The sequence below is a fragment of the Mastomys coucha genome, unplaced genomic scaffold, assembly GCF_008632895.1.
Source record: "Mastomys coucha isolate ucsf_1 unplaced genomic scaffold, UCSF_Mcou_1 pScaffold15, whole genome shotgun sequence".
NCBI lineage: Eukaryota > Metazoa > Chordata > Mammalia > Rodentia > Muridae > Mastomys > Mastomys coucha.
The window spans coordinates 48,728,686-48,740,505 of NW_022196897.1; the positions used below are offsets into that span (position 1 = coordinate 48,728,686).

At 41.1% G+C, this 11,820-nt stretch overlaps 2 protein-coding genes across 2 annotated transcripts in view; both read left to right on the forward strand.

Annotated features, from left to right (window-relative positions):
- Psmd14 (proteasome 26S subunit, non-ATPase 14) overlaps positions 1-5,836 on the forward strand; it is a 94,197-nt gene extending 88,361 nt beyond the window's left edge. Inside the window, exons 11-12 of the mRNA XM_031370394.1 lie at positions 2,748-2,810; positions 5,444-5,836. Coding sequence (XP_031226254.1) covers positions 2,748-2,810; positions 5,444-5,542 — 162 coding nt within the window. The 3' untranslated portion in view covers positions 5,543-5,836. The remainder of the gene's footprint in view (positions 1-2,747; positions 2,811-5,443) is intronic.
- Positions 5,837-9,883: 4,047 nt separating this feature from the next.
- Tbr1 (T-box brain transcription factor 1) overlaps positions 9,884-11,820 on the forward strand; it is an 8,289-nt gene continuing 6,352 nt past the window's right edge. Inside the window, exons 1-2 of the mRNA XM_031370395.1 lie at positions 9,884-10,867; positions 11,444-11,598. Coding sequence (XP_031226255.1) covers positions 10,176-10,867; positions 11,444-11,598 — 847 coding nt within the window. The 5' untranslated portion in view covers positions 9,884-10,175. The remainder of the gene's footprint in view (positions 10,868-11,443; positions 11,599-11,820) is intronic.

Consider the following 11,820-nt stretch of genomic DNA (forward strand, 5'->3'; position numbering starts at 1 on the left):
TAATATATGGACTAAGACATCTTAAACAGCAGCCAAAGGGCTAGTCAGAGGTAATATATGGAATAAGACATCTTAAGGGATGGGAGAGAAAACAGTCACTGGAGCAGTGTATTGTACAGGTGTTCAGAAAACTGGAGTTGCTCTGAATGCTTGTGATATGCCAAGGGTTCAGACTGTGTTAAAAGATAAGTAATGGTGATATTGTTCATTTGAAGAATTTAATCTTTGGTAAAAGAAAAAGAGAATGATGTTAAAGGATTTATAAAAGTCTCTTTAGAGGGTACATTTGAGGGGATTACGATCACATAACAGACCAAATTCCAAGAATTTCTTAGAACTGTGCAGACCGTGCATGATGGGATAGCCATCTGGGGGTCTTTGTTGATAAACTGTTAGAAACGTTTCTAGTGTGAATAGCCACAAACATTTTCAGTGCTTTTTTGTTGGTTGAGTAAACCGAGGAGCACGGATGCAAAAGCAAATTTTGAAGCCAAATCACAGAAGTTGCCATAAACACAGAAGTTGCCTAGTGAGGACACTGCCTGTGCCTGAATTTCATTTGTTACTGCTGCTACCATTTCTTAATTTTTCCTGGGGACTAGCCAGATTAGCACTGTGAGTGAAGAAAGACTGGTCTTGCCCAGATGGGAGATGAGATATAGGTAACTCAGGTAGGAGAAAGTATGGAGGTCTCGGATGCCACAACCTGGTCTGTCTTATACTGGAAATGATGTGCTTACGTCTTCTGTCGTGGGGGGTTGCAACCTTAGTGTATGCCTAAATCTACAGCTGCTCCTCATCTCCCAGATGGCATCCATGGCTGGGAGTACTTTTTACCATCTGCACTTCTCAAAGAGTTTGTGAACTCTCTTTTAATTATTGGGAATAGAAAAACTAATTGGTAAAGTGGTTAAATGTTGAACAAGATTTTTAAATTTTATTAGCGCTTTTTATATCCTCTTTATCCTTTCAAGTAATATTAAAAAGCTTTAAGTGCTTTTGACTTTCATCTTTGTGTATTTGCTCTCTCTGATTCTTGCATTTGATCCAAAATACTCTCTAATGATTATTTATATGTAGATTGGCATTTTGAGCCAAATTCCAAAACTCTTGCCTTCTTCCAGAACTGTAGTAAGTACTGTTGTCGATATGTGTGTAGAATGGCTAACACTGAATGGGTGTGGAGTACACACTTAGGAGAATTGTTCCATTCATCTAACATGTTTTCAAGTCAGCAAAGTAGAGTGTCACAATTGTGAAAGTAATTTAGAAAGATAAACTATATTGCCTTTCGGTGCTTCTATTTTTGTAAGACATTGAAAAGTAGGAAAGCCATTTATTTCCTCTTTAGAAAATACTTTCATAACTAGCAGACTAATAGAGTGACATCTGACTTTGAAAATGAACATATTCTCTGTCTGGGGAATTCTAGTTGGAGTGTTGGTGAGTTTTATTTTTCCTGCTTTCAGGTTTGAGCATAATTCCTAATATGTTACAAATAAGCACCCTCCAGTAATCAGCAGACACAAGAGATATTCGCCATCTTTTCTCTTTAGGCAGGTTCTACTGGCGAAAATTCTCTAGATAGTTTGTCCATTTATAAAATTAGACACTTGCCATCTTTGCTCATTTTCAAGTTCTCTGTTTACAAAACTATTAAGAAGGTGTGAAATACAGCCAAACTTCCCAGTTTATGGGAAATGTCTGATGATTGCATTTCCTACATGTTCATTGTTCACACATGAAGAAATTTGGCAGCTGTGAGATTATTAAGTTTAGAGTGTCCAAATCAAATCCTCGGTGGGATTTGGTTTTCTGTTTTCTGACACTACATTTTACCCCCATTTATAACCATCTTTGTGCTAATGCTGTGGTAGCATTTTTGGAGGTTGGTGATCACTACGTTTTCTTCATCTTCTGTTTATCAGATGCCATGAATAAATTATAGACCACGAATTCACCAGATACAAGTTCTGTCTCAAGGCTGTAATATACCCGCACTGCTCACATGCAGACTTCTTAGATTGGGATGTGGTTATTGAGAGTGCAATGCTGCCATTCAGGCCTAACTGTCTCATTATTGTGGGGTTTTGCTAGAAAGCTTTGACTAGACACAAAGAATTTGTAGATAGCTCTAAAGTAGTAGAAATGGTTTTCATGTTTTTAATTTGGTTTTTAATTTATATAATTAAGTTGATGCTAAAACCTTGAAACTCTTTACGGTTACTTCATGTGGAATTATGATTTTTTTCTAAATATATATTGTAGAGATTTAGAGATGTGTAGAGATTAACTTATAATGCATGTGTTAGATCAAAAGTCAGCAGGTCTTTTTGGTCCTTAATAATATTAAGTAGCTACTAGATACACATAGACTAGATTGTTGAAAGACATGAAGAAGACATGGGAACTTGGAGAAGGAAGCTATTGGGAGGTAGGGAGAAAGGGGAATTAAGCAACGAAGGGTTCCTCGGACTCCCATCTCCTCATCTCTCAGTGCCATTTTAGTGAGCCAGTGTGATATTTTCTGCTATTGTTTATATTTTCTTAAGTGTTTCTAAATGATGGTGATAATAGTTTTCATTACCCTGAAAATTGTTCTGGATTGAAGCAAAATTACTTTTCCAACAAATTGTTTGAATAAAGTGTTCTGAATGAAAATTATGATCACCTTGCTTTGGTGATTATTCTTTAGTGGGAAAAGTAAATTCAGAATTTGGAACTCTGTCCTTTGTGTTCATTCACAGGCTGTAGAAGAAGAAGATAAGATGACACCTGAGCAGCTGGCAATAAAGAATGTCGGCAAGCAGGTGAGGAGACTAACAGGTCGTACAGTCACATGCTGACATGCTCTTGGAGCTATAAAACTAGTTTAGGGATCATAGGTTTTTTTTTGTTTTTGTTTATATTACATTTTTCTTCTGTTATTTAAACATACTAAATTTTAAAGGCTACAATATTTATTTGATGTCAAATTCTCTTTACTACTTGCAGAGAATAAATCACGAATCTCTACCTATGACATACTTAGTGAAAATAGTATACTAAAAATAAGTTAAAGGAACCTCAGGTCTAGATACAATTTTACTATAGTTGGGATAAAATAATAAGGGTGTGGTAGATTTATTTAATAACAATTTTCTTAACAATATTTTTTTCAATAAGTAGGTAGTATTCCTGCAGATTTTCTTCATGTGTAACCATTTTTATAGGTACATTCTTGTTACTATATAGCTGATTCCCTGAGAAAGTTTAGAATTCTATTAACTGCACTGTGAGAAAGGATTTAAATAGTGATTCTTTTGCTCTTCTAAGATGAAATATATATTTAAGCCTGGTTATCAGAGGATGGGAGAACATACCCAGCAATTAAAAGAATCTACAGATTAATTAGACTGTTTTTCTAAAGAATGTTGATTACATTTTTCCCCATTTCATGGAACATGGTTATCATATTGCTGATGTTGGCAGAATCTTGATATTTCAGATGCAAGACACTAAGCTGTCTTTGCTTTCAGCCATTCTACCATATGCTCTGATCCCATCACATCTCACACGCTATGTAGGTTTGGGCCAGGACCATTCTTGGATGGGAAATCTCTAAGAATCACCCAGCTGCCACAAGAAGTAATGTAGATAACTGATAAATGAGTTACCAATTCACTGTAAAACCAATTAATCCCACAGAATAGTGGGGCAAAGGTCTCTCTTTTATCATATATTATAAAGAACTAAAATATGAGTACATTCTGAGTATACAGTTTAAAAATGACTACCCTTAAACCAAAATAAAATAGTTCATCTTATTTTCTAGTCTGTGTGGTATTAGCCTTGTTTTCATTTTCAACTGCGTATTTTCATCTAATATGTTAGATTATCAGTTTGGAGCCTTACCCTTTCTAGAACTCACTAAATAAATTACTTTCTGAAGCTGTGGTTTCTAGTAATATCTATCCTTAACAGCCCACAGGAAAATAAAAGGACTCAGTTAAAATTGAAACTGAAAATATATAATTTGATGTGGTTTAGAAATCAGAATTGCCAGACAGCAGTGGGCAAGACTTTAATCCCAGCACTTGGGAGGCAGAGGCAGTTGGATCTCTGAGCTCAAGGCCATCCTGGTCTACAGAGTTCCAAAACAGCCAGGGCTATTGTGCATGCTCAAGTGCGTGCACACACACACACACACACACACACACACACACACACACTTGTCTTAAACAAAAGAGATACCATCGGAATCATGGTGGTTTGATTTTTTGAGGCAGGATTTCTCTGTGTCACAGCCCTAGCTGTTCTGGAACTTGCTTGTGTGTAAACCAGGATGGCATCAAACTCAGAAAGATCTTCTTGCCTTTGTTTAGCAGACCCTGGAGTCACAGGCATGACCACTGAGCCCATTGTTTGAAAATGTGGCACATAGGTCACTGGCCTGTTTTTGCACTGTTGGTCATTCTTAAGACCTTCACCTGTAATGTGTTAAGATTTAATTTCTAAATAATAGTAATATAGCCTAGTCATTGGGATTACTTGTAGCATGTACTGTCTCAGTTGTAAGAAATTGGTATATTGAAATTATGGATAAGAAAAACAGACCAAAGACATAATCCAAGGAAGAAGACTTTGTAAAGTTATGCATCTTAATTATTTTCAACACATGTAAGAAAATAATGCTTTAAAATAGTTTCTTATTGCATATATTATTTCTTTTAAACTTTCAAATTTAGATGAAATAACTTATTTGTCCTTAAACTTAAGTAAACATGTTAATTTATTATTATAATGCAATTTTAAGTTTCATTTTTAACCTGTCCTATTTAAAATGGGTCTGATCAGGTTTAAGAGTTGTGCCTGTATAAGTTTCACTGATACAGTTTTCTAGAAGAGCTGGATGAAGCATTCTTGACATTTTAGAATTAGCCCAAATTATACTTAAAGTTTTCAATTACAGTGGCTTTTGATCCAAGAATATTTTTGAATCATTTTCTTGAATATTAAGGCTATATGGAATTCATATTTATTTTTACAAAGATAAAGGAATTCATATTATAACCTTATTCATGCCTTAAATAAAGCATCATCAGACATTAAAATATAATGATGATAGAATATTCTTACCACTTGGGGATATACACATACATAAATGCACCTTCTTAAAATCAGGTGACTGTGAGCCTCACCTGTTGCCCTTTATGGAAACCTGTGCCCCAGGTCTATAGCTAGCATTGATTGCACAGATCACACTTTCGCTGGGTAATTTTTTTTAGCTTAACAAATTTAGAAAACACAAGAATGTAACAATGTGTTGGAATAGCTGAATGATAAAGTATGTGTAAATTTAGGCTTCATTACTAATTTAATTTGTTCTTGAAAAAAAAATAGTTTACCAGTAATACAACAATCCTTTCTTTTTCTTCTTTTACATTTTTATTTTTCCTTTTAGGATCCCAAACGTCATTTGGAAGAACATGTGGATGTGCTTATGACTTCAAATATTGTCCAGTGCTTGGCAGCAATGTTGGATACCGTTGTGTTTAAATAAAGTGGTGTAGGGAGCTGCTAGTGGCACTCTGAGTGTATCGTCCTTCCTTGTTCCTAATGCTCACAGTCAGGGGAACTGAAGGTGATCTGGTGACATGAGACACCTGTGCCACCTCCCATCTCAGTTGTGCACTTGCTTCTGTTTATTTTGTCCGGGTTTTGCAGATTCCAAAGTTGTTCAGGAATACATCAAAGTGAACAAATTTTGTTAAGATCCCATTTACTATTTGAAAAAAATCAGTAGCACAAATATATTTTGATTGTTGCTTACAAAATAAAATACATTTACAATCCATGTCTCCCGAGGTCTTTTTGGCACTGGGTGGAAGTGACAGAGTAACATTTGACAGCGCTTTGGAAATCTCACACAAAGCTATGTTTCTCTTTGCGTTTTGAAATCTAATAACACATACACATCACTGTGATAACAAAACTTCGCAAATTAATGATTGCCATTAGTGAGTGGCTTCCTCATTAGTGAATAACCCAAGATAAAATGCTGAGGTGTTTTTTTTTTTAAGCCTTTCTCTCAATCCAACATTATATATTCATATCTTAACATTACACTTTCAGGATTTCAGAATACTACATTTAAAAGATAGGCAATTTTATTTTAAACTATCACAATTTGAAGAGTATATTGTACGAACAGTTTGAAGCTGTCTAGGAGTTGGCTGCTGGAAAGACCACTAGATTTTCATGTAACCTAGTGGTAGAAGGTATATGTTTCCTTCAAAGGTAAATGAGGGGGGAAAAAGGCCTAGTGTAAATTGAATACCATGAGTTTATAAACAATAATTTTGTTTTCTTTCCTGAATTGAGTTTGATGCTCAATGGTTGATTCCATAGTATTGATTATTGGCAGTTATAGCTTCTCAAGTAAACGGATAACCCTATCTTCCTTGTTAATACGTATTCAGAAACAACTTACTGAGCACTCCAAGGAGTTGCTAACAGTATAGAGACAAATATTTAATTCTAGGTTGTTTCCTTGTAAAAGTATAGTCAAAGTATTTCTAATTCCTTGTTAAAGGAGGATTATTCTGGGTAACTTGTGATTTCACCTACTAGGGTTACCATGAGTACCATAGTATACCAAGTACTGCCCTAATAAACAGTTCTGTGTGCACTTAACCATCTGATGAAACTGGCAGAAATTGGAGGTAGAATTGTTGAAGTTCCCCAATGTGTTTCAATGGATTTATTTGTTTGTTTGTTTTCCTTTTTCTGGTTGAATGAGATGCTCTGGGCACTTCCTGCTTGCCGTATGTTAAATTTAGTGATAGTGTCTTGTTAACTGTAACATTAAGTTGGCAGGACTGCAACTGGTCATTTAAAACTAAAGAAAAAGTGGAGGGTTGGATGTTCCCTTTGGACTAATTCACACTTATAGGCACTCTTCTTCCCTCTCTCCATCCTTCCCTTCCTCTCTCCCTCCCTCCCTCCCTCCTTCCCTGCCCCCTCCCTTCTTAAATATAGGGTTTTCACCGTTTATAATTGATGACAACTTTCACAGATACTGGAGAATTAGTTAGAATTAGATTGTGTGTGTTTGTGTGAGTATGTGTTTTAAAAAAGAAAGATGTAAGACTTTCTAGGCCTGGGTTCAGTGCTCAGGCCCAGTTAGATTCTGTGGCTGGCAGGGCTTGCCTTGCACCTGGCTTGCTCTTCCTTGACCTTGGGGGCTCCCTTGATTTTCCCAGGTACCACTCTCTCCTGCCTGCCTCATGTTGGAAACAGCATCAGCTTCAGAACCTTGACACAGTCCCTCATACCAAAAATCATTTGTCTGTTTTTATATTCTTAAGTAATCAGTCAGGTTGTTCTAATAGACATTCAACACCTTGCTTTGTTACCACTTATCAGCAGCCTGCTATGGAACCATTTTGTTAAACACAAGGTAACCCCACCCCAACCACCACCAACACAAGCAGTGAGGAGCTGAAGCCACCCTCGTAACAAAGATGTAACTACACTATTCAAATAGTCTGCCTGGACCACTACTATGGAAGCTCATGTACACAGTCCAAGTCCCTCCCTGATCTTAAGGTTAACACGACTTTGGTAGAGTCTTCATTTTCCTTGTGAATTCACACCCATTTCAAGGCAAAGCCTGTATGTGAGGAACCCATAGGTTTGGGGGCTGATTATTGAAAATGGGTCATAGTGCCTGTTCACCTCCAAATTCAGCTCCTAAAAAACTAAGGAATGTGCATTCCTTTTCTACCCTCTTTACATTTAGATGGGCACTTTGCCATTCCTTGTGTTTTTAAGAAGCCAGTTTGGAGTGTCCAGAATAGCACTTAATAGTACTTAAGGTTTTGTGTCCTGTTCAAGGGGCAAGATGAGAACCAGGAGGGTGAGGAGAGGCACTTGGTGACAGAAGCTAATGAGACACAGAGGAGGACACAATCAGGTAAAATGGGGCAAATGTAGCAGCAAAGATTAAAGGGAGGAAAGCATCAAATACCATCACACCTATTCACCCCACCACCCCCAACCTTGGTGCTCTAATGTAGGAACAACTAAAATCCAGCCTGTTCATGAAGCTTCCTGGATAGGAGCTGAGATTTGCTTTCAAAGGGAAAACGGGTCTGGCATTATTTTTTCTCCCAGAAAATTGCTTCTACTTGATTCTGAGACATCTGATCATCAACCTGTCCGGCCTATGGCCACCGTGCCAGGTCTTGCTCCTGTGCCCTGTGGGAGGCTGCAGCTTGTACCCTCTGCAGCCACAGTGCCCAGCCTCTGAGAGAGGTGGTGCAGTCTGTGCTCAGTGCTGGCCGCTGCAGACCAAACTCCCGCACATCTTGAATCTGTTGTTAACTCTTTTCTGACCATACCCAAGTTCCACCAAGCTTTGAACTCTGCTGCACTGGCAGGGCTATTCAGACCGCAGGCTTGAAGGCAGAGGCACCATCTGGAGGAGATAGATTCCCAGGCCCCGCCTGCCTGCGACACGGGTGGAGTGTGAGCCTCTCGGTCCTGAGCCAGACAGGTCGCCTGGCACTCTCTTATTCCCCCTGAGCTCGCTGCCTCTCAGCCACCTTGCTGGCCGAGCTGAGCTACGTCCGGGGTTGGCTCTGCATTTCTGCACTCCTTGCCTTCAGGGAGGAAAGCCACAAAGCAGGTTGGCCATGCCTGGACACACGCATGAGCCCTGGGTTTGTAGATCTCAGGTTCTCTTGGCCCGAGGCTGGCGGCTGGTCTCCAGTGAAGCAGATAGATACTAGATCTTTTCTCTATACCTCAGAGTTGCTTGGGCCTCCTGTTCCTTGTGCCAAAATCTCTTTAAATCGATTCTTTTCGCTAATCCTCTTTTAAAAATTACTGGCATGGATTCTTTTTCTCTCCCTCTGGATTATGTAAACATTACACACACACACACACACACACACACACACACACACCAGTAAGATCATCGCCTTGACACCACTTCCACTCTGTCTCCCCAGATCAACGCTTCTAGCGAACCCATTTGCACTGGGGACTTAGCCCTCTCTTTTTTTTCCTGGCGAGGCTTCTGAACCTGTCACCAAGCCAGTGCCTCCGAAAGGAGGAAGTGCGGTGGGACTCAAAGGATACATGGCGCCCGCCCCCAGCTAGCTGCTCTTCAGATGATCTGCAACCAAGTTGGCTGATAAAATATTTAGTAACGACCCAGTAAACATGACTGCAAATACATTAAAGCACTTCAGCGCGATGGCTTATGATTATTTCAAAACTTAAAAAGGAGATCATAGATTGTCACTGTTTCTCTACCCCTGCCGGAAACCGAACCTTCCTGAGGTGGGTTGCTGGGTGGGTTAGCTGCTTTACCTCCTCTTCTCCTCTCTTAACGCTGTGGCTTTCAGCGGCGGAGGTTTGTTTATTTATTTATTTAGTCGTGTAGTTTAAAGGTGGGGGAGGGGGCGTCAAGGACACGCAATACCTACTCAACAAAGCACAGGCTCAGGTGTGTATGCTTCTGTGTATTAACTGGAAAAGACAGACTCTGGAAGTTTTACAGGGCGAGAAGAGGCCACCGGCTCGCGCTTTGTATACTTTGCACTTGAAATCGTTACATTCAACTGAATATTTGGCTCATTCAGATCCGAAAAGTCTCCTAGCATCATCGAATTCCCTCCTCCGCCCCTCCTCTCTAAAGAGAGAAGGGGTGGGGGGGTAAAGAAATGTTTAGTAAATTGCACATCTTTGAATCTTCCTAAAGCAGTGGTCACAAAGCTTAAAGGTGACATAACAGAGCTCACGTAAACCAACACACTTTCCCCACCCCCCAAGCCAACAATAAAATCATCCCCTTCAATTTGCCATGATCGTCGCGACCAGGAGCCAGGTGATTATCCTAATTAATGTCTATCTAATTAAATTACTGTCAGCAGCTAACCAATGGCAAGAGCCGTTTCATCGGCTGCATAAGCAGCAAGATCAAAAGTGAGCCTTTTCTGATTGCTGCATAGTGTCAATTGGCCAATCTCTTCTCCCAGGGAAAAAAAAAAGTAAATCAAACCTTTGAGAAGCATTTGCTGGTTGAAGTGCTTTCTGTCTAGTGAGGGGTCTGTGGATTCCTAGTTTATGATAAACAGGACTTTAAAGCCCAGGGACGGGAGGGCCAGCGTTCAGGTTCTAGAGCTATGCAGCTGGAGCATTGCCTCTCTCCTTCTATCATGCTCTCCAAGAAATTTCTCAATGTGAGCAGCAGCTACCCACATTCGGGCGGATCTGAGCTTGTCTTGCATGATCATCCCATTATCTCGACCACTGACAACCTGGAGAGAAGTTCACCTTTGAAAAAAATTACCAGGGGGATGACGAATCAGTCAGATACAGACAATTTTCCTGACTCCAAGGACTCACCAGGGGACGTCCAGAGAAGTAAACTCTCTCCTGTCTTGGACGGGGTCTCTGAGCTTCGTCACAGTTTCGATGGCTCTGCTGCAGATCGTTACCTCCTCTCTCAGTCCAGCCAGCCACAGTCTGCGGCCACCGCTCCCAGTGCCATGTTCCCGTACCCCGGCCAGCACGGACCGGCGCATCCCGCCTTCTCCATCGGCAGCCCCAGTCGCTACATGGCCCACCACCCGGTCATCACCAACGGAGCTTACAACAGCCTGCTCTCCAACTCTTCGCCGCAGGGCTACCCCACGGCCGGCTACCCCTACCCACAGCAGTACGGCCACTCCTACCAAGGAGCCCCTTTCTACCAGTTCTCCTCCACCCAGCCCGGGTTGGTGCCCGGCAAGGCGCAGGTATACCTGTGCAACAGGCCACTTTGGCTGAAATTTCATCGGCATCAAACGGAGATGATCATCACTAAACAGGGAAGGTAATGCTACTTTCTTGGCTGCGGCTGTTCCAGGCATGACACTGGGCGAACGCACCCAAGTTGTGACCGCCGGGCAGCGACTGTGTGGGGTCGGGGAGCGGAGTGGAAAGGCGCTCGGGTGCGTCCTGGAGTTGGCTGGTTTTGGAAAAGGGGAAAGTGGAAGGGATAATAAGCACCGTGGTGATATGTTGGTGGCGGGGAGCCTGCTGTGCCAATGCGGTCGGAGAACCAGTCAGTGGCTGGAACAAGACGGAGAGCCTCGGCTGCTCCTAGGCGTGCAGAGCGACTCATCCAAGCCGGCCTGTGCCGACAGGTGGAGAAGCAGGCCGCCACCCCGGCTCTCCACCGAGCACTGAGACCTGCCGATCCCCCACTCCAGAGCGCTCGCTGCTCTTCCCGACTTCGGCCCTACGTCTTCCCTTCTCCCACTACCCCTTTTCTAGATCAGCAAACATTCGTTCAGACATGCGGCGAGGACAAGTTTTGCTTAGCTTTCTGGCGCCCCTCTTCTTGCATTTAATCTTTAACATTTATTTTCCTTTTTCCTTGTTTTCTCTCTCTTCTTAATTTAAACAGGCGCATGTTTCCCTTTTTGAGTTTTAACATTTCTGGTCTCGATCCCACCGCTCATTACAATATTTTTGTGGATGTGATTTTGGCGGATCCCAATCACTGGAGGTTTCAAGGAGGCAAATGGGTTCCTTGTGGCAAAGCGGACACCAATGTGCAAGGCAAGTCCTTCCAATTAACACGTTTTCTTGACACTTATTTAGGTGAGAATGATTAATTAAAGCCTTTTGTGGACTGGCTCGAGCGACTTTTTAAAACGGTCGGCCAATGACTTCCTAAAGAGAAGGACAGGGGACAGACTGAGCGGCAAGAAAGAAAGGGGAGGATTATGCAAAAGCTATTTTAATCATTCCCAGTTAATGGGAAGAAATCGCGGCAAAAAA